The 23,120-nt window shown below is 36.0% G+C and overlaps 1 protein-coding gene across 4 annotated transcripts in view; it reads left to right on the top strand.

Moving 5' to 3' along the window:
* cnksr2.S (connector enhancer of kinase suppressor of Ras 2 S homeolog) overlaps window positions 1-23,120 on the top strand; it is a 208,619-nt gene that overhangs the window by 61,024 nt on the left and 124,475 nt on the right. For all 4 annotated transcript variants that reach the window (XM_041583636.1, XM_041583634.1, XM_041583633.1 and 1 more), the window contains exons 6-9: window positions 4,543-4,584; window positions 12,131-12,250; window positions 17,626-17,685; window positions 19,982-20,050. In XM_041583636.1, coding sequence (XP_041439570.1) covers window positions 4,543-4,584; window positions 12,131-12,250; window positions 17,626-17,685; window positions 19,982-20,050 — 291 coding nt within the window. The remainder of the gene's footprint in view (window positions 1-4,542; window positions 4,585-12,130; window positions 12,251-17,625; window positions 17,686-19,981; window positions 20,051-23,120) is intronic.

Here is a 23,120-nt window from a genome sequence, read left to right on the forward strand (position 1 = left end):
AATGATAGGCCTATGATTAAGTGCCCTTAAGGCACGAAACGCGTAAGGCTTTTGCTGTGATGTTTTTTGCCTAAATAAATACTTTTTTACTGCATCAACCTGTGGAGTGTGGTCCGTTATGTGCCAGCCTTTTTTTCAATCTGCATTATCAAATATGTAACACTTAAATAATAATACTATAAATTTTAAAAGCCAGTAGAAATGTTTTCCTATAGAATACATGCATAGAATCCACTATTTTGGATTTGGCCGAACCCCTGCATCCTTATCAAAAGATTTGGCTGCATACCGAACTGAATCGGAATCCTAATTTGCATATGCAAATTAGGGCTGGGAAGAAGGAAACATTTTTACTTCGTAGTTTTGTGATAAAAACTCACGCAATTTCCCTCCCCGTCCTTAATTTACGTATGCAAATTAGGATACCGATTCAGTTCGGCTGGGCAGAAGGATTCGTCCGGATCTGAATCCTGCTGAAAAAGGCTTAATCCTGGCTGAATCCTGAACCGAATCCTGGATTCGGTGCATCGTTACTAAAAATTACAAAAAAAAAAACGCTTTTGAAATTGCTTTAGAACTTCACATCTGTTGCTGTGACTCACATTCAACAAAAACTGCATGGCACGAACATCACAAAAGCTTAGAGTAGAAAGGCTGTTTAGAAATGTTTTATGACCAAGGCTAATGTGATAAAGAAAAGAAAAAATTGTTTTTTGTTTTGCACAAAACTAGACCATTAATTGAAAGAAAGAAAATAATTTGGGGTAATGAGTCATCTATCACTCATTTTTCCATGCCTGGCAAGGTTTATAGAAAACTGAAGGAAGCCTTGGGTCCACGCTACCTCTTCTCAAATGTTAAATATAATAGTGGTATAGAATGCCAGCCCATGGCAGTTTCTGGGTCAGAACATTTCAAATATGGCTAAACTATACAGTATAATGCAATTTTAGGGTTCCACAAGACAATTACAGTTCTAAAAAAAATTCAAAAGCATTTGTACAATGTTATAATCTCAAAGACCTCCTGCGGTGTCCCAATTCAATGGATCTAATCATCATTAAGCCTCTGAACTTTTATAGGAAGTTTTGAAACATATTATTTAGACAAAAGGTTCACCTCCTTCAGTGTGATTTTTTTTTATGCATTCTATTTAAAGCCTTCATATAGATTTGTATTTCAAAAACTGATTATTTCCAAGGCAAAGGCAAAGTCAATTTATTGTTAGTTAATAGAAATGCCATACTGGCTTTAATAATTGTTTAGCCATATTCGTTAGTAAAAAAAAATCAGAGAGTTAGAAGATTTTCTTTGATTAAGTGGTCACCTTCTGTTATAATGGAGCTTCCTTGTTCTTATAGAAGGACCTTTTAAAAAGCTTTTTTTTCCATAAAATCATTTAGCATTTATGACAGGTTGATTAAGATAATTGGATGAAATAATCCTTTTCTTTCCATTGGATGATTAGTATAAACAGAAAGCATTGTTCTTTTGGTACTTTTTTTTTCTGTGAAGTTTTTATCTTTGTCTAACAATTATGCACAGTTTATATTCTGCTAGCTGACAGGGTTCTCTCGGGTTACTGTAACCTGCTTGACAAATGGTATTGAAAGAAGGAATTCTGAATTTTCTTTCAGAAAATTAATGGTAGTGAGAATGTTTAGCAAGTGAAATCATGATAACAATGTGCTCCAGTTGTTTTGATGAAACAATAGAAAAGAACAGAAAACAAAAGTCAAGTAATGCTTTGAGGTGAGGTTACATTTTCAAATAATGTATATTGGAAATTTGCTTAGAATTAGCAAAATGTGCCTTTTAGTTTCAGCTTTTTTGATAATATTGACATTAAAGGGCATTTAAAGTCTAAAATAGACTAAGGCTAGAAATGCTGTATTTTGTATACTAAATATAAACATGAACTTACTGCACCACAAACCTAATCAAACAAATAATTTATGCTTTCAAAGTTGGCTACAGGGGGTCACCATCTTGTAACTTTGTTAAACATCTTTGCAAGACTAAGACTGTGCACATGCTCAGTGTGGTCTGGGCTGCTAAGGGATTGTCATAAACAAAACTGCTTGAGTTCTGCATGGCTGGGAAGTAAGGCGGGGGCTCCCCCTGCTGTTCATAAGTATGATTGTTTCCCTGCTCAGCAGTTAGGGACCATCTGACAATTCCTATCCACAGCAGTAAATGAAGGGAGAATTTCACTACATACAGTCAGGTTTCTTATAAAAACGGTACAGATTTTATAATTAAAGTATATTGGAGATAGGTTTCTTTTTTATTTTTTTGCCTTTACATGCCCTTCAAAGATATTTATGGACACTATTGACCATAAAAAAAATGTTATGGACCTGAAGGCCCATAGTTTATTTTTTTTCAATAAGTGTTATATATTTGTGCAGCTTTACCATATAGTTCTAAATGAAACGTGTCATAACTTGCAGGGATGATAAAGGCAAGTCACATTCCAATGTAATATTAATGATGACAGTTATAAATACCTGGTTTAGGTAGTTAATGGTTTAAGTGCAAAAACAAGGCACTTCATAAATTGGGAACTGCACTGCAGAAGTGTATTGATGTACAAAGATATGTATACTGTAACTGGATAGTTATTTTCTATTGTTGGGACTGTCTTACACGTTAGACAAAATAAATACACCAATGGCTATATAAAAATGTCATATTATTGGCACAAGTGTGGAAGTTGGGAAAACCCGGATAGTTTCCCAAAATTACTATGGCAATTCTGGATTAAACTTGGATGGTTTGCTAGAAAACTAATCTCCTTGGTAGGAAAGGATAGAAACAAAGTTGAAGTTTCATGGAAGCTTGAGAAATATATTGACTAGTTTAATAAACGTTTACACCTGTGCAAATAAACCATTATGACCAATCAGCAGGTAGCATTTACTGGAGCATACTATCTGTTATTAAAGGTGGCTGTAGACGCTACACTCTACTAATATAGTATTAGTAACTCTACTAATATAGCTAATTTAATAAAATAGCATTTAACAAAAGTTTACACCTGAGCAATTAACCATTATGACTAATCAGCAGGTAGCTTTTACTGGAGCAGGCTTTCTGTTACTAAAGGTGGCTGTACAAGCTACAATTACAGTGTTTCCCATAACCATTGGCCATACAAAAGATCTTTCATGTTTAAATGATTTTTATTGTTTTTCCAAGTTAAACAAGCAGGCATTTTGCCAAAAGATGAAGGCTGAACAGTGATGCTCATTCAGTTATAATAGGTGGAGCCATCTTGATTGTTCAAGAGATTAATACACAGGAGTTACACCAAGCATACACCCAAACTACTAAACTTGAAAGATCTTTCGTCCACTCTACTAATGTTTAGAGTTGAATTGTCAGATATTCAGGTAGCAGGTAAAAACAAAAATAATTCTTAAGCTCTATCTGACAATTCAGTATGGACCGGATTTCTAAAAGGTGTGCCCCTAGGCCTCCCTGCCCCGACCACATTCACCCCCCACATGTTTGTTCCCCCACCGCTGACCCGCTCATCCTCCCACTGCCGACCTGCTCGTCCCCCCACCACCGGCTAGCTCACCCCCGACCCTCTCCTTCGCAATTGTTGCAACTGCCGGCGCTGGGTGGGTGGGTTCAAATTCGGTGGCGGAAAGGTTCAGAGTACCAGGTGGGGACAGGTTCAGTTGCGGCCAGCGGGCGGCTTGCTGCCCCCAGCATTTTGCCATACTAGGCCCGGGCCTGTTTAGACATCAAAGTCCTGCCCTACAGACTAGTTGACTGAAGGCATTTTACCGATATTGGTTGCCTTGTCTCCCACCACACACACACTAAGGGGGTTATTTACTAAGTCCCGAATGCAAAAATCATGAAAAATTTGTGATTTTTTTTTTATAAAATCTGGCTTTTAAAGATTCACGAATTTTTTGGAATTTATTAAACCCCGATGCTGGAAAACTCAGAATCTGAAATCTCGGCATCTCAGACCTGTCGATGTTGCATATAAGTCAATGGAAGAAGTCCCAATGATTTTTATTGATATGTGCTGGGTCGCGTGCCATACCCTGAAGTTTTCTGAGGTTTCGGGCAAAAATCTGAGGTTTAGGGTGAAAACTCCAAAAAAAATCGTGAAAATCAGGTGAAACCTCCAAAAAAAACCGTAAAAATCTGAGTTTTTACCGCAAAGCAAATTTTCAGGAAAATGGAATAATAAATAAACGTTAAAAACCCAAGCGGCTTAGATCGGAGTTTGTAGCAGCCAATATTGAGATAAATTCGCACCTTGATAAATAACCCCCTGAGTGTCATATGAAAGATCTTTTGGTATGCTTCAGTATGCATGGTCACCTTAAATCTGGTAGAAATGATGTGGTAGAAAACTGTTATGTGTTAGTCCCAAAGGTTTGGTAGCTTTGTTCTCTGTTGTGGCTGTATTGTAAACTCATTGATTTTTTTTTAATTTTGAACTTTTTTCAATTTGAATTACAAAAAATATAATCTTTCAAATGGTTTATAGTTGTTTTTTTTTCTTTTTACCAGGAATGTACAGTGTATGAAACAGAAAACAAGATTCTTCATGTGGTGAGTTTAATTTTTCTGACATTCCAAATGAATGTGGATCTAAAACGATGACACTGGAGAGTGAGGGAGAAAAAAAGATGGAATTTACACTTTTTTTTTAAAAAAAAGATTTTAAAAAATTAAAAAGTGAACATTTCTGGAATAAAAGCAGAACAGAATTAAATTTTTTTAATTTCAGTTACTCAGTCTCAACCAAATCTCTGGTAAATTGTTATAAAATGATGCGAATATATCTATATCCTAATGTCCTAATGTCCTAATCCTAATCCCCAAGCCTTGTAAAACTGGAAGAAAATGTACATATTTTCTCCTACATCTAGACTGGTTTATCCATTTGGACTTCAAACCATGCTGCTTGTTTTCAGCTATTAAGCATAGTAGATTTTTTAGGTAGAGTAATTGTCTTTTAAAGTTTATTAGTTACAAAGTATTGCTAACTGATGTATTTCAGCAGAAGGCACTTTAGGTTCAGAATGCAAACGTTATTTTTTTCAAGGCAATGAAAACATTTGTTTCATGAGCCTCAAAATGAGAACAACTTCCATAGCCTCTGATGAACCAAACTAAATAATCTGTGACCATTATGGGAAGTTTAAGTACCATTTATTTAAAAAAAAAAGACAGTAATTCTAAATAGCAAAGTAAATATAGAGTGCAAGATAAATTGATATTATGATAATATGGGGGGTACCCAAAACTATGATATGTTTTCCTTGTTAGTGTCTCCTCCTGCTGCTAATTATTATATTACATGCCTAGAGCTTGTTCCTCAGAAGAAGCTACATCTCACCAGGATCACAACAGGGCATGTCAGGAAATTAACATTTGCTTTAAAGGGAGAGAGAGAGAGAGAGAGAGAGAGAGAGAGAGAGAGAGAGAGAGAGAGAGAGAGAGAGAGAGAGAGAGAGAGAGAGAGAGGAGGATGATAATATAATTTTTAAAGCCAGGCTTTCAAATAGTTCTATATATATAAGAACCATTTGGAAGCCTGGCTTTAAATGGGTTGTTCACCTTCCAACCACTTTTCCAAGATTCACATTTAGGGGCCCATTCATTAAGTTCGAGTGAAGGAATAGAAGAAAAAATACTTTGAATTTCAAAGTGTTTTTTTGGCTACTTCGACCATCGAATGGGCTACTTCGACCAACGAATGGGCTACTTCGACCATCGAATGGGCTACTTCGACCTTCGACTACGACTTTGAATCGAAGGTTTCGAACTAAAAATCGTTCGACTATTCGACCATTCGATAGTCGAAGTACTGTCTCTTTAAGAAAAAACTTCGACCCCCTAGTTCGCCACCTAAAAGCTACCGAAGTCAATGTTAGCCTATGGGGAAGGTCCCCATAGGCTTGGCTATCTTTTTTTGGTCGAAGGATAATCCTTCGATCAATGTATTAAAATCCTTTGAATCGTTCGATTCGAAGGATTTAATCGTTTGATCAAACGATTATTCCTTCGATCGTTCAATCGAACTATTTGCACAAAATCCTTCGACTTCGATTTTAATTCCCCAGTCGAATATCGAGGGTTGATTAACCCTCGATATTCGACCCTTGATACATTTGCCCCTCAAAGTCAGAGGTTGTTCACCTTTACATTACTTACATTAACTTTAATATTATATCGACAGTGATATTCTAAAACAATTGGAAAATTGTTTTTCATTTTTTATATTTGTGGTTTTTGAGTTATTTACATTTTTATTCAGAAGCTCTCCAGTTTGCAGATCCAACAATTTGGTTGCTGGGCCCAAATTACCCCCATGTATTGATTTGAATAAGAGATTGAAATATGAATAGGAGAGGGTCTGAATAGAAAAAGGAGTAATAAAAAGCAGCAACAACAATATATTTGTAGCCTTACGAAGCGTTTGTTGTTAGATGGGGTGACCCCCATTAGAAAGCTGGAAAGAGTCAGAAGTAGAAAGACAATAATGCAAAAACTATTAAAAAAAAGTCGCTTAGAATTCTATAACATACTGAAAGTTAACTTAAATTGAGGTGAACTACCTCTTTAAATGTTCCTGTCTCTGGTATTACAGTCTGGCCACTCCGTAATCCAGGTGCAGATTCTGAATTTTTACAGATCGCTACATTAATTGATACATTTCTCAACAGTTTCTGTGGAATATTAGAAACTATTGTATCAATTTTATCAGCTGCCTTAAAGGAATTGTTCAGTATAAAAATAAAGACTGGGCTAATAGGCTGTGCAAAAACGTTTCTATATAGTTATGGGGTTTTCTGCCTTCCTCTGGATCAACCAGCAGTTAGGCAGGTTAAAAAAAGAGTCAAAAGGTTGAACTTGATGAGCTGTGTCTTTTTTTAACCTAACTTACTATATTTCTATGTTATTATGTTAGTAAGTAAGCCAAAATGTAACGTATAAAGGCTGGAGTAACTGAATGTGCAAAATAATAGCCAGAACATACTTCCTGCTTTTCAGTTCTCTTGGTTTCCACTGATTGGTTAACAGGCAGTAACCAATCAGTGACTTGGGGGGGGGGGGGCACATGGGTTATAACAGTTGCTTTTGAATCTGAGCTGAATGCTGAGGATCAATTGAAAACTCACTGAATAGTTATGTCCCATGTGGCCCCCCTTCAAGTCACTGACTAACTCAGAGTTAGCTGAAAAGCAGGAAGTAGTGTTCTGGCTGTTATATTAGACATCCAGTCACTCCAGCCTTTATACATTACATTTTTGCCTAACTAGCTATATTAGAAACATTTTTCATTTTGCACAGGCTATCTATTTACCCAGTTTTTATTTTTACACTGGACCGCTCCTTTAATGAAATTCAGGGATTCTGCTCAGCAGGGCCAAAGATAAGAATTGTGTCAACTTATGTACAGTATCAATTTAGAACAGTTACAAAGTTGGTGACCTCCCCCCTCAGCTGCTTCAGAAAGACATAAGAAGATGAAAAATTAAACTTTACAACTAAATATTAGAAAAACTGTCACAAATAGAAAATAAAAAGTAATTGAAAAAAAGTCCTTAATTCTGGTGAATTATCTAAACAACTAAACTGAAAAAACTATTGGTAGGTGAACAACCCCTTTAAATGTATACCTTGTATCCATTAAACCAATCCTTTTTTTTCTTGTCAATGTCTAACCTAGTGCAAACCTCTGCTTTCCAATTCATTTGAAATGTTAAATAGGATAGAGAGTTCAGGATTCAGCACAGATTCAATAATCATAGGTAGTTTGTGACTTTACAAATGTTCTTGAAAATATAATGTAGAAAGAATAGGGATGACTTTTATGTGGCCAAATTTGATCAAAGTAGTCTAATCTTACTAAAACTATTGATTTGGATATTTTGGAGTTTTAAATTGCAAGAAACTTGAGGGATGTAAAAGAAAGATTTATCTTCCATTAAATATTAATATCTAGCAAACTTATTCTGATGTGGATATATTACAATCAACCAATATTGATCTGTATATAGAAACCAAACTGTTACTGGATGCCCAGCTAGGCTTACAAATTGACTTTATAGATGACCTACGATGTACCCAAGGTCACTAAGGGGGTTATTCATCAAAGTCCAATTGTATCTCAACATTTTCTGCTACAAACTCCGATCAAATCCACTCTGTTTTACGCTTATTTATCATTACATATCATTACAATTTGTAAGCCTAGCTGGTCATCCAGTAACAGTTTGGTTTCTATATACAGATCAATATTTGCTTTGCGGAAAAAAAAAATCAGATTTTTGAAATTTCTTCGGATTTTCTCCAGAAAACTCAGATTTATTATGCTTTTTTTGCCCGAAAACATCGGGGTATTGCATGAAACCCAGCGCACATCAAAAAATCATTGGGACCATTGACTTATATGCAACCCCGACAGGTCTGAAATGCTGGATTTTCAGATTCAGATTTTTCCATCCTGTGGGATTAATTAATTCCAAAAAATTCGTGATTTTTTTAAAAGTCAGATTTTATAAAAAAAAATCACAAATTTTTCGGGATTTTTGCATTCGGAGTTTAGTAAGTAACCCACTAAGTATGAATGCTACCAGACCAAGTAGATATGTTATCCTTTGTGTGTGTGTGTGTGTGTGTGTATATGTAAATATATATATATATATATATATATATATATATATATATACACATTTTTTTATATAGAGTTTACTTGTGTATGCAGCGCTTTAGATTAGATTAAAACAAAAGTATGATAAAATGGACAGGGATCAAGAGAATAATGTAATATAAATAAATATGATAAAATTTACACTCAAATGCAAATACAGTTAGGTCCATAAATCTTTGGATAGAGACAACATTTTTTTCTAATTTTGGTTCTGTACCACAATGAATTTTAAATGAAACAACTCAGATGCAGTTGAACTGCAGACTTTCAGCTTTAATTCAGTGGGTTGAATAAAAGGTTTGCATAAAAATGCGAAGAACTAAAGCCATTTTTAACAATCATTTCATTTCAGGGGCTCAAAAGTAATTGGACAAATTAAAAAACTGAACATAAAACTAATACTTGGTTGAAAACCCTTTGCAGCCTGAAGTCTTGAACTCATGGACATCACCAGATTCTGGTATTCCTCCTTTTTAATGCTCTGCCAGGCCTTTACTGCAACATGCACTTCAACAAGTGAAATGCAGCTCAATTGGGTTCAGATCATGTAACTGACTTGGCCATTCAAGAATATTCCAATTCTTTGCTTTAATAAACTCCTGCATTGCTTTGGCTGTATGTTTTGGGTCATTGTCCATCTGTATTATGAAACGTCTCCCAGACAGAATGTAGACAGTATGTCTCTGAACACCTCAGAATTTGTTCAGCTGCTTCTGTCCTGTGACACATCATTGATAAACCCAAGCCATCACACTGCCTCTGCCATGTTTTACAGATGATGTGGTATGCTTTGGCTTATGAGCTGTCCCACGTCTTCTCCATTCCTTTTTCTTGCCATCATTCTGGTAGAGGTTGATCTTGGTTTCATCTGTCCAAAGAATGTTTTTTCCAGAACTGTGCTGGCTTTTTTTAGATGTTTTTTTTTTTTTTTAGCAAAGTCCAATCCAGCCTTTCTATTCTTGATGCTTATAAGTGGCTTGCACCTTGCAGTGCACCCTCTGTACTTACTTTCATGCAGTCTTCTCTTTATGGTAGACTTGGATATCAATACATCTACCTCCTGTTGAGTGTTGTTCACTTATTTGGCTGTTGTGAAGGGGGTTCTCTTTACCATGGAAATTATTCTGCGATCATCAACCACTGTTGTCTTCCGTTGACGTCTAGGTCATTTTGCATTGCTGAGTTCACCAGTGCTTTCTTTCTTTCTCAGAATGTACCAAACTATAGATTCTGCCACTCCTAATATTGAAGCAATTTCTCGGTTGGGTTTTTTCTGTTTTTGCAGCTTAAGGATATCTTGTTTCACCTGCATGGCAAGCTCCTTTGACTTCATGTTGTCTGTTCACAGCAAAATCTTCCACATACAAGCACCTCCCCTCAAACCAACTCCATGGCTTTTATCTGCTTCATTGATATTGACATAACAAAGGAATTGCCCACACCTGCCCTTGAAATAGCCTTTGAGTCAATGGTCCAATTGCTTTTGAGCCCCTGAAATGAAGTGATTGTGTTAAAAAAAGGCTTTAGTTCCTCACATTTTTATGCAATCTTTTTGTTCCACCCACTGAATTAAAGCTGAAAGTCTGCAGTTTAACTGCATCTGAGTTGTTTAATTTACAATTCATTGTTGTAATGTACAGAACCAAAATTAAAAAAAAGTTTTTTTAAAAAAAATGTCCAAAGATGTTTGGACCGAACTGTATACGCTTGCGTTTAAAATGAAGTGCTATGCATTATGAAACAAAGGGAAGGAGCTCCCTGCCCTATAGAGTTTAGGCTCAAAGTTAGTGGGTAAGTTGTCAAGACAAAGAAGGATCTGACATAATGGTAAATTTACATTTGTGGTATCATGACATCAAGGGGGTGGAAACTGGTGATTGGCGATCAATGCATCATTCAAGGAAAGCTCTATCTGGATTTCCTAATTAGGAAAATGGGAAAATAGTTTTGATCCTGGTAGCCCTCGGAAAAAAACAGCCTATCTGGCTCAAAACCAGAAAGTTGGCAACCCTGAATGATTGATTTTTAAAGGGCAGTATAACATCTTAGTTTAGCATGAGTTCAATGAATAAGCAAATGAGGCCATTAAAGCATAGACGTAAAAGTCAAGAAAATGATGTTATAAGAAATAGACTACTCTGTGATGGCACAGGTGCATGTACTTATAGAGCTCTGCTTTGCCTTGTAATTTACTTTTGACTCACATAATTCATAGTCTAGCACTGTTCTTTTCAGATTATTATCTTCTTGGCTCTAATTCTAGTAATTAGTTTTTGCCTTAAATATCAATTTTCACTTTACAACTATCTGTCATTAAAGGGGCCGTCACCCCAAAAAATTTATTCCAAATCCTATTTCATCATGTTGGTCAAACAAAATGAACTTTAATTACACTATATAAATTATTTGAATCTTGCTTCCTTCAGTCTGGGAATTCATAATTATAACAAGCAGGCAGGAGTCATTTTGTGGACACTGTTATTAAGACAAGCCTTGTATCATCTCAGAATCTTGTTTGTGCACCAGAATGGGGGACCTGATGTCCATCCCCATGTCCTGGCTACACAATTAAATGGTTAAGAGAACTGGGGGAATGTAGGGAGAGCAGTGACATCTAGGAAGTGCTGAATGGAAAGTGAAAGTAATTGCTTGCCCCGCCTCTATGCCCAAGGCATAGAGGAGGGGCAGACAATATTTGGTTGACAGCTGATATTTTTAAATGAGTTCACAACAGCTATTAAAGCTTTAATAAAAAAAAAAAATAGGATTTCATGTTTAATTTGAAAAGGACTTGTATTATACAGCTTTTTATGGCCACTTTAATTAACAAACCTCTTTAATAAGTAGATGTTTAGAGGAAGATGTATGGCATTGCAAATAAGTGTAAAATATAGTATATTCAATTATCTTTTGGTAAATATCAATTATCATAGCTAAACTAGTAGGCAGCAGTCAAAATATCTGACACTCTCTCTCTCATCACAAAATTTTCCACTGGTTTCATAAAAAAATTCACTGATTGCGAAACACGTATGTACGTACTTCATGTATACCGCAAAATCATTGTAAAATTGCCTACTCAAATACTATATGGCAGTTTTACACTCAAACTTCGTATCACCTCTTTTTACTAAAATTTCTTGGCAAGTACTTCATTTTACATTTTTTAATTGATATGCTTAAGCAGTAATCCAAAATAGAGCACCCCAGTGGAAGCTTTCAGAGGCAAGAACATCTATGCTTCACTGTGACTTTTTTTAATCAAGCATTTCAAAATTAGATTATTGTTCCTTTAATCTCCTTGAGACATCGTTCACAGAATGAATTTTACATTCGTGAAAAACAGGTGCGAGTGCAAAAAATGACCCCATGTTTTTTCATAGTTTCAGTCATATTAACATAATTATGTGTTTAAATGTTACTTTCTACTTTTAGTGCAAAACCCTCTCCAGTGTCTGTGATCACATCATCTCTCTCTCCTCTGACCCACTGGTTTCACAGTCAGCTCATCTGGAAGTCATCCAACTCTCCAACATCAAGCCAAGCGAAGGACTGGTAAGAAAAGAGCTGTTACTGAGCAAAATCATCCACCGTAGAACAGCAGTGTGCTTTCCGTGCGGCAATGCAATAACATTTCACTCTTATGTGTGATGTTATTAAATGACTCAGGCAATAAAGGTTACTGAGGTGTATCTAAGACGCTGAACACTGTTCATGTACGAATTCATCCACACATCTAAGCAGTAGCGTAACTAGATATTACTTAGCCCACAACAAATACATTTTAGGGCCCCCAACATATTCAGAGGTTGTCCTGTTTTACCAATACATATTGAAATTGCTCATTAGTTAGGGCCTTATGGGGCCCCCTATACCTCCTGGGCCTCCCTGCATTCGTAGAGTCTGCTTCCTCTGTAGTTACACCCCTGCATCTATGCATGGAACATGAGCATAAGTATACTTACATTCATATTCTTATAATTTGGTCAAGAATATACAGTATCAATGCTACAATTTCTGCCTTGTACTATATATCCCATAAAGCATATCGCTATAGATTAAAGTGCATATCATTGTTCTGATCTTGGTTATAAGGGACTGAAAACAGGGTAATCAGTTTGCTGCCACCCTGGTGCCAGGGTTCATTGTTTGGTTGATGGGTAGGGTTGCCACCTTTTCCCCCAACAAACTCCGGGGGGAGACAGGGGCATGATGTCGCAGGGGGCAGGCCGTGACATAGAGGATGGGGCAGTGATGTGATGGGGACGAGACTTTGACAACGGGGGAGTGGCTATGACACGATGATCGTCGATTGCCGGATCGCCACGTCAATCTCCGGAAATCCTGCCTGGTTTTCGTAATTTGGAAAAATGGGCAGCCAATTATGACCCAAACAGCCCTTCAAAAAAATTGGCTGTCCAGTTTGAACTGGACAGGTGGCAGCTCTATTGACGGGGGACAGATTATAGTGTTGTGCTGGGTGCGTCCCAGCTTTCTTGGTACATGTTAGTGTTATTGATAATATCTATTATCTATGCTAAAGGGAATGCCTTTAAGTATCATTCCTTATATCTTACCTGTGCCATATTGTGAGAGCAATGGAAGCTGAGGGAGCTACTGTAAATGTGTGGCTAATATATTGGTGATGTAAGCAAAGATGTAGGAAAAGTTGTTGGACAGAGGAGGTCTTTTAATTAAAATTAAAATTCATGATTTATAAAAAAAAATAATTCTCACCAAACTTAAATGTGCTCTTATTTATTGAAAAATGTGAATCTTGAAAACTCAATTGATTAAGAATGTGGAAAAAAATTAAATATGCAGCAGAAAATATGAATAGAAGAAGACCTAAATAGAAAGATGAGTAATACAAAGTAACAATAGCAATAACTTTATAGCGTTACGGAGCATTTGTTTTTAGATGGGGTCAGTGACCCCCATATGAAAGCTACAAAGAGTCAGAAGGCAAATATTTCAAAAACTATTAAAAAATGAAGACCAATTGAAAAGTGATAGGTTTATGGCTACTTTTAGCTTTAAACTTCATTTTTTTGCTCATACAAATGGGCCAACTTCAACAACCTTAAACCATTTTGTATTTAAATTACCACTGGCAATTCTTTTGCTTTGACAATTTGTCTATTAGATATCATGTCAGAAATAAACTTCTGTCAGGTTCGTAGGGTGTACATAATAATGATAATTAATAGCTTCATAAAGGAGGCAGATTTATATCTGTAATAAACAAGAGTGCACTACTTTACTGAACAAGACCGAGGGGAGTACATTACATTAGATACATAATAAACAACATCATACGCAGGTGAACATAAGAGCAATACACTTCATGCCCTTTAGAGCTTTTAATACAGTTAATCAGAAGAAAATAAAATCTTTATGTATAAAGTGCTCCTGCTCCATGCAAAATAAAACCTTATAGAAATTGTTTGTTTCACAAGTGTTTTCTCTTGATGGACAAGGAAAGCATTTAAACTCAAGGAAAATCTGTTTCCATCTGGTTTACCTTTTTGCCTTTGCTCATTCTTTAGAAAAAAGCTTAACTCAGTTAAATACATAGTTCCCACATATGTTGTACTGTATATTTGCTATACCCAGTGCATCACTTGGTCCAAAGGGGAACTTAACCAAACCTTGAAAAGTGAGGTTGCGTTAATGATAAAATCTGTATCTGAGATAATAGTTAGCGGACAGTATTGCAGAATCTAAGCTGTTTGTTCAAAGACTGTTGAGCAGGGCCGTAACTATAGAGGAAGCAGACCCTGCGGCTGCAGGGGGGCCCAGGATTTATAGGGCCCCATGAGGCCCTAATTCATTTACAATTGTAATAATACTTGGTAAAACACATCAAATTCTAGACGTTTTCAGGGCCTGAAAAATAATTTGCTGTGGGGCCCAGTAATATCTAGTTACGTCACTGCTGTTGAGGTATATCTGTGCCTAAAACATTTGTAATTTGTTTGGGAGAAAGAAATATTTGGGTAGGTAAATTCTAATCATTAGATTTTCTGTTCTACAGATCAGGAAGCTGTATCTAGCTGGCTACTTGGGAAAATACTACTTATTCCAAGATTACAATAAGCAAGGACATTTTTGGGATTCATTCCCATGCTGAACATTTTTGAAAAGACTTAGTGGTATCGTTGATAAAGAAAATCAAATGGGAACATTTGGAGATACTATAGAAGGATAAGACAACAAGATATTGGATATGAGGGAAAAGGTTCAAAGGAGAAGGGCCATGGTGGTATGGATGTTGGTGTGGGTGAGAGTGGGGGTTGCAAGTAGTAAAAGTTCCAAGTTGGTATACAAAGCTTAGAGAAAATTACTTCATGGCCTGTTCAGTGTGAGTAAATGGGTGTATTTATTATTAATCTGTGTTATAATACGCAGCCACACACCCATTTACCACTGAAATTAACAGAGCTCCCTACACAAAGTTACTGCAAGATATATACAGGTATGGGGCCTATTATCGAGAAAGCTCGGGACCTGGGGCTTTCCAGATGACGGACCTTTTCTTAATTTGGATCTTCACACCCTAAGTCTACTAGAAAATCATGTAAACAAATAAACCCAATCGGCTGGTTTTAGTTGGGATCAAATACAAGGTACAGTTTTATTATCACAGAGGAAAAAGGAAATCCTTTTTAAAAATTTCGATTGATTATAATGGAGTCTATGGGAGACAGCTTTCAGTAATTCAGAACTTTCTGGATAATGGATCCCATACCTGTACTGTAAATTAGATGTTTGCTATGTTTCAAAAAATAGCAAGCTATAGTATATACAGTATAGTATACAACTGCATTTCTAAACTATAGGGCTGACTCCTTGCCACAAGAAGTGCCCAGTACAGCTAATGCAGGGAGTCATCCTAAAGGTGAATTAGGATGAATGCTTTTTTGGTGGCTTGGACACAGTCCCCTAGACGTATGGCAGCATCAGGATACACGTAGAGCCAGAAATAGAGACAACACTCCCTAAAAGTTTTCAACCAGGCAGAGTATCCCATTTATTAATAAATAAAACTTTCAGTGACCACAGTCTTTATTTTTGGTTCTATGTGATAAAGCACTAGGCTACTCAACTCCGAAAATAGTTTTTATAGACTGTGCAAAAAAACTGATATAATAATCTATACAAGCAATTATTTTTTGTTTAGAGACTGCAGAAATACATCTGCCAATTGGGATTACAGGATAAATGCTTGATGTTATAGCCATGAATGTATTTATTTTTATACGTACTGTATATACTGTAGACTTGTACCATTAGAATGAATCAATCCCACTGTTTTCTCCATCTAACAAGGTGGTCATCCTTACAATGATCAGGAATATATAGTTATACAGCAGTATAAACCAACAACCTGTGTTATATACTGTTGTGTTCAGAGTAATAGCATCACTTACCAGATCAATCACTTTTTTTGGCAGGAAATCTATTATTTCATGGCAAATAATTGACTAGTAGGTGTAGTAGAGTAATAGAAAACCAACAGACCCAACAGTTATGGCATTCATGCTGCTGATTCTGTGTAATTGAATCAATTGAGGCTTGTTCCAAATAATAGCAGTGTTCAAAATAACAGCTTGTGAGCTCATTCATTCTGTGAAAAAACAGGTGTCAATTACGGCCACTATTTAAGGTAGAACTACACAAGTGTCTTCAACGCGAATGTCGGATCTTGTCGCAGCGTTCATCCAATCCATGACTGTCGGATGCAGATGCCTGCGTTTTGGCACATCGCATCGGATCCGCCAGAATCGCATTGAAGAAGCCCGTGTAGTTCTACCCTTAAGGAAGGAAGCAGCAAATATGCTGGTTATAGTGCATGTCTCACTGAAAATCAGTGTAAAATGGCTCGTTCCAGACAATGTTCAAAATAACAGTGGACTTTGATTAAAAAGTTGATTTGGAATAGAATGTGCAGTGTTCCCAATGCATTTGCACGTATGGAAATAAAAGCTATTATAAGCATTTTGAGCTTTATTCACTTTTGTAAACACACTGTATCTCCCCAATAGATAACAGATGATGCTCATACAGAGTTATTGTTGGCTATAAATTCTGTATTTATAACATATTTCTAAGCTTTTAAATATCTGGGTGTAGTGGCAAGTAGAGTAGACAAAAAGTTTTTTTTATGCATAATAACTGAATTATATAACTGATTTGGTACTTTGAAGTCCTCTTAGACATCTTGGTAGCTGCCCAGAGATCATCATTTTTACATTGCTGTAGCCTATTTTATCAATGATTTTGTGGTAAGACATAAAAGCCAGTAAAGAGGGAAGAGACTGTAGTTTAAACTTCCTTCCCAGTGTGCCCGACTCACACAGAGCACGAACATCAGTGAAGAACTCACACTGAGAAAGTTCTAAGACTACTAAGAGCATAATCATAATTTTTCTTTTGAACAGCAAGCTATATCTTTATGTGATTATGTTCTGAGCCGTCTCGGTCAATTTTGCAGGACAAAATCTAAAGTAAAGGGAGCAACGCTGTACATTAGTGCGGCTAAAAACGTATTGAATAACACCGCCTGCAAATTTGCCTTGTGACATTGGCATATAGCATATATACAGTGACTCCCTTTTCTTGCTGTAGCAAAAACTGAAAGTAACGCAAGTTAAAGGTTTCTATGTTGTGTGCCATCCAATGTAAAATGCACCTTTTCAATCCAGAAATGCTTTCTACATCTGCAAGGTAAACAGAACCTTTCAGCTTGGAACCAAATTATAAGTCTTCTATCAGAGCCAGGGTAAACCTAAAAACATTTAGGATAATCTAAAATATAGCTTTTGCACCTGTAAAACAATGGAATCCATTTTAGTCTACTACTCTATGGTGGTTGTGGGTGCAGGAAGTCACAATTTGCAGACCTCATTTTCTCAATTTTATTTTAGGGTATGTACATCAAATCCACCTATGATGGACTTCATGTGATTACTGGGACTACAGAAAATGTAAGTATGTATTAATATGCTGTAACGCTTTCATTTTGTGCCAAATGCAATAAAAAACAGGAATAGTCATATACAGTATCCCATCTACAGTAATTATTGCAATGTCTAGGCATACCATAATGTCAAATGTCTTACCACCCTTGTATAGTCTCACTGATTTGTAAGAGAAATAGTTGAGAACATTTCCATTACAATTAGATGCTAAGAATTCATTTTTATGGTGGTCAGAGCTTAGCAATCACGTTTTCAAAATAAAAATGCTTAGTATCTACTTATTTTCTGTCTGGCATAATAAGTTTATGACTGCAAACATTCTTGATCCAATTGTATCTATTTATTAAACCTCAAATATTTCTGGTCGAGTTTTTAAAGAGCCATAATTCGATTTTTTTTTAAATGAAAAAGAAATAGAATTTTCGATTTTTATTATGCTCTGAAGCTGCTAAAAATTTGAATTCAAAAACTGAACTGAAGCTAAAACCAGTTAAAATCATGTCAATGATAGATGGTCACTTTCACAGTTGAAACGTGTTTTATACCTTCAGTTTTAGGCTGTTTGCACTGGTTTTCATTTGATAATCCGATAAATTTGAGTTTTTCAGAGTGACATTTTGAAAAAGTCGCACAATTCAAATTGAGGCTTGATTTTGTTGTACCAATTTTTTTCAACAATAAATATTGGTAAATTAAGGGAGTTTGGTCAAATTTTTTTTATAACAGTTTCAGTAAATAGGCTTTTGAAATGTCAACACTAATCATGAGCAAAATATTTCATCAAGTTTCACCCAAAAATGACGCCTATAAACTCTAATGGTGGAAAAAAGAATTGTCGCACATGGGCTTTAATGCACTTTGGTGAATTATCACCGTTTCGCCCAAAAGATTCATCCATCACTAGTCAATACACATGAGGTTACTGAAACACATCGTAAAGTATTTTTTGATAAGTAAAGAAAATGTTATTCTAATCAAGAGAATGGAAATCCATTGAAAATGTTTAACTCACCGTATATCTAAAGGTGCTTTGAATGAGATTTTCTTTCATTATGCAAATATATATTTTTGCTAAAATCCCCTTTCCATGTTAACCCTGTAATGGAAATATGTATATATCACATAAAAATCTGCTTGCACTTGAAAAAAAGCCACGCAGGCCTGAAACGTTGTTCGTTTGAGATCCAAGCCAGAAACCCAATAAAGGCTTTTTAAGATTATACACAATTTGGATGGTGCTGTGAATTTGTTTTGAATATATCACATAAAAATATGCTTGTAGCAAGCCATTACCGATATTTTTTTTAGTTCTAGTTTTTGCATAATGAAGGTATATTTTATTCTAAGCAATGTTTCATTATGAATTCATTACAGATAGGTTTTTAATGGATTTCAAGTTATTTGGGTGTGCTGTAAGGTAGAGCAGACATTAACATGAATGATCTGAACCTCCAAACCTCTTTACTGATAGAGCTCTAAATTTTCCATCTTTGATATAATTTGCTGGGCCATATCTTAAAAATATACATGAACCAACAGCTAGCATGTACAAATTTGCAAGTTGTGCTAAGTTTGGATGGAATTTAGCAGTCCAATAAGGGGTTAAAAAAGTTATAGTTTGGCTTTCATTTTCCTATAACAAAAATATGAATTTGAATCCTATACTTGCTGTTGTTGTCAAAAGCTGACAGTGATGTCCTACAACACAAGTCTATGGAATGTAACAGCACTGGAGATAAAATACATATTATACTACCAGGATTCTACAGTTCATAATGTTCTATTAAAATCTAACAACATAATCTCAATTCTATGGGAACAAATTCACTGTGTTTGCGTCTAATACTTTTAAAAATAGGCCCCAGGAAAGCCAATAATGTCTAAAGCTGGCCATACATGTTTCAAATGTGCCCCATGGGTATTTGGCCTGAAACATCTCTCATCATCTCAAACTTGGTTTGGAGAGTCCATAGTTTTTATTGGCCCATGTGTGGTCTTTACAATCATTTGTAATTTTGTGTAGTCTGGCATTATTAGCATCAACTAGCATTATTAGAAATGTGCTTCATGCTTTGTGTACCTATCAATTTGTTTTGAATTTGGTTTATCATATTGTTCTTTCATGGTGTCAGCTTTGCTTGTCTTAAAATAAACAAATGTTTAGATACTGTATATTCTTTGAATAAAATTCATACGTAAAATTGCAGTGGTCAGATATATAGTAAGAAAATGTTTATAATGTTGTTTGTTAGTGGAGAGTCTCCATAACAAATTATATTAAATCATTGCATTTATGTGACAGTCACCTGCTGATCGATGCAAGAAAATCCATGCCGGTGATGAAGTAATCCAAGTCAACCATCAAACTGTGGTATGTATCTTGCATTCCGTTCATGGCCATTTGGATTGTCCTGCATGCAGTCAAAGCTTTGCAAGAAAACCGCTATGATGCAAATCCATTGACCCAGAACCTTGTGCATCTGTATGCGTGAAACCATAATGGCTGCTAAAACTGGTTTTATGAAATGAGTTGAGACATATTTTTGCATGGTACTTTCCTTATTTGTACAGTTGTCGTGGTTAGTGGAAAGAGGATGATTATTTCCTTATCATATCCACTTTTTTCCAAGTTTTGTTCCTTTCTGGGCCCTCCATTGATAAATCTAAAACCCATTGCCCTTCAGTTAAAGCAGATGGATTAAAGGCACTATTAAAAATAGACACAAGTAAAAATTAAGGCTAAAGAGTTGACCATACAAGGGCTGATCTTGGCCTCATCTGACCTTCAGTCACCAACATATTGATTATTATATGTGGACAAAAACCAATATCTGGGTGGAGCTCAGTCAAGTACCTATTCACATTCTATTCAAATGTGGACCACATCAGATTGTGGATTGCTGTTTTCTATCAGATAATGATTTCAGTATAAAAATGAAATTTTGTAAAGAAATTCTATTTTAAGTGCCTTTTAGTTAAGGATTGTAAATTTTATGGTACTGGATAATGTGCTAGACTTAATTATGTCATTTAAGTAACAATTCTTATGAAGTTAAGATCTATCATACAGAGAATAACAGTATAACACCCACGGTGCCGCTTTAATCCATGACCTAGAATTGTCCATAAAAGTTATATTTTAAGCAGCCAATCAGTAGGAAGGTAAAATGCAAAAACCAGGAACTAAAATGATTTTCCAGATTGCATGGGTCATCAGCCTGGTACCACTTATTTTGATTAACTGGAATTAATCAACACTTTACTGAATAATGGCAATGTTGGGATAGGTGGAAGTATAAGAGATCATACTGCCATCTCCAAACTCAACTGCTGACCCTAAAATCTTTAAATTTGTCATGAGGAAATAACATGGAGTCAGGGTGGAAATTGTTAGAGTGAACATGGCTGCAATGTTTCTATACTTAGTATACAAATATGTTGTGGCTTTATATACCTTTGAATATTTTCTTATGCCTTTCTAATACATTAAAACTTCTAAAAGATACTATATTTACTTTGTGTTTCTTTTTTTCTTTAAAATTGGATATTGCGTTTAAGGGTGCAAGTTCATTATATTCTGATATTGTCTTAAAACTATAATCATTTACAAACAGATTGGCAAAATTGACAGCATGCTATTCAGTTTGTTTTGTAGCTATTCCCTTGATATTATTTCTGGCATTAAAGGAGTGAATGTTTATTGCCGATTTGTTTTCAGCTAATTATATTTAAGACAATGAAGCAGTGGACTTCTTCATGTAATCATTATATATTACTATGGCGATACAAACAAAATCATTAGGGAGCATTATTTCAGATGGGATTGTTTGTTTTAGTCTTTTCTTTGCAGTTTTCTGTTTACAGGTATGGAACCCATTATCCAGAATGCTGGGGACCTGGGGTTTTCCGGATAACGGAGCTTTCTGTAATTTGGATCTTCATGCCTTAAATCTATTAGAAAATCATTTAAGATTAAATAAAATCAATACCTTAGTTATGCCTCCAATAAAGATTAATTATTTTGATGAATTAGTTGGGATCAATTACAAGGTACTGTTTTATTATAACTGAGAAAAAGGAAATCATTTTTAAAAATTTGTATTATTTGGATAAAATGGAGTCTGTAAGAGACAGCCTTTCCATAATTGAGAGCTTTCTGGATAACAGGTTTCTGGATAACGGATTTCATACCTGCAGAAATGTCTTGAAAAATCTGTAGAATCTCCAATTCCAAGGTAATGTCACTAGGGCCAATTTGTCGCTAGTGGGAATTTGCCTTTTCTGTGGGTAACATAGCACATGTGTGTCATTGTCTTGCTTTGCCTGTTTGCCTTATCAGTTTCGAAAAGTAACATGTCTGGCATTTTTGTTTTGGTTCCTAACTTCACTATATTACTGTAAAATATATATTTCCACTGCTTAAGTTCTTTACATTTAAAAGTACACCCTGCAAGTTCTCGATAGTATAGGAGACATAATGAACATGATATATAAAAGCCTTGCAAATGGAAAGCCATATAATTTAATAGCTGGTGTGTCTTTAAAATGAATACATTGTCGTTAACATCAAGCGGAAGGAGTGGACGGGTAGTGTTATGTGACACAGCAGGGCTATTATTGGTATTGGTATAGGTAAATTATAATATATATATATATATATATATATATATATATATATATATATATATATGTGCAGGGGCGATCCGCCAATGAGGCGAGCTGAGGCGCTCGCCTCAGGCGGCATCGCCAGCTAGGTTTCCAGGGGCGGCAAAAAGCCGCTCCTGGTGCCTTTAAGAGCCGAATTTCCGGTTTTTGAACCGGAAATTCGGCTTTACTAGGGCGAGAGAGCGCAATTGCGCTCTCCGCACTAGCGTGAATCGGGCTGGGGGGGCGGCATTACTGGAGCCGCCTCAGGCGGCAATGGATACAGAAACGGCGCTGTATATATGTATGTATTTGCTGCATTCTGCATGATTTTTATTTGTGTAAGGGTCATGGTTGACAGGGAGATTTGTCACCCATGATAAAAATGCATGACTGCGACCAACAAATCTTCTGAAAATGCTTCTCCATCTGCAATAACTCTTCACTTCACTTTGGTCTTTCGAATTCATGAGAAGTTGCTTCAGGAGGAAACTTCAGTTGACTTTGCGATGCTCGGGTTTACATCTGCGATTTCAGTTATTGCCAATGGAGATGCAGTTTTAGGAGATTTGTCGCTAACTTTCGTGCAGTTTTATGGCGAGAGACAAATCTCTCCATCAGCCATGGCCCTAACACCTTGCCTGGCAGACTGTCCTGGGTGGCAGCAGCCTTAAAGATGGAAATTGATTAATGGGCAGCACAGTAGTGCAGTTTTTCGCATTACTGACATGCAGCTCTGGGGTCCTAGGTTGGAGAGGTGCAGGGCCACTTTTAATTAATCCATGTGGCAGTACTAC

Source organism: Xenopus laevis, chromosome 2S (assembly GCF_017654675.1).
Source record: "Xenopus laevis strain J_2021 chromosome 2S, Xenopus_laevis_v10.1, whole genome shotgun sequence".
NCBI classification, from domain to species: domain Eukaryota; kingdom Metazoa; phylum Chordata; class Amphibia; order Anura; family Pipidae; genus Xenopus; species Xenopus laevis.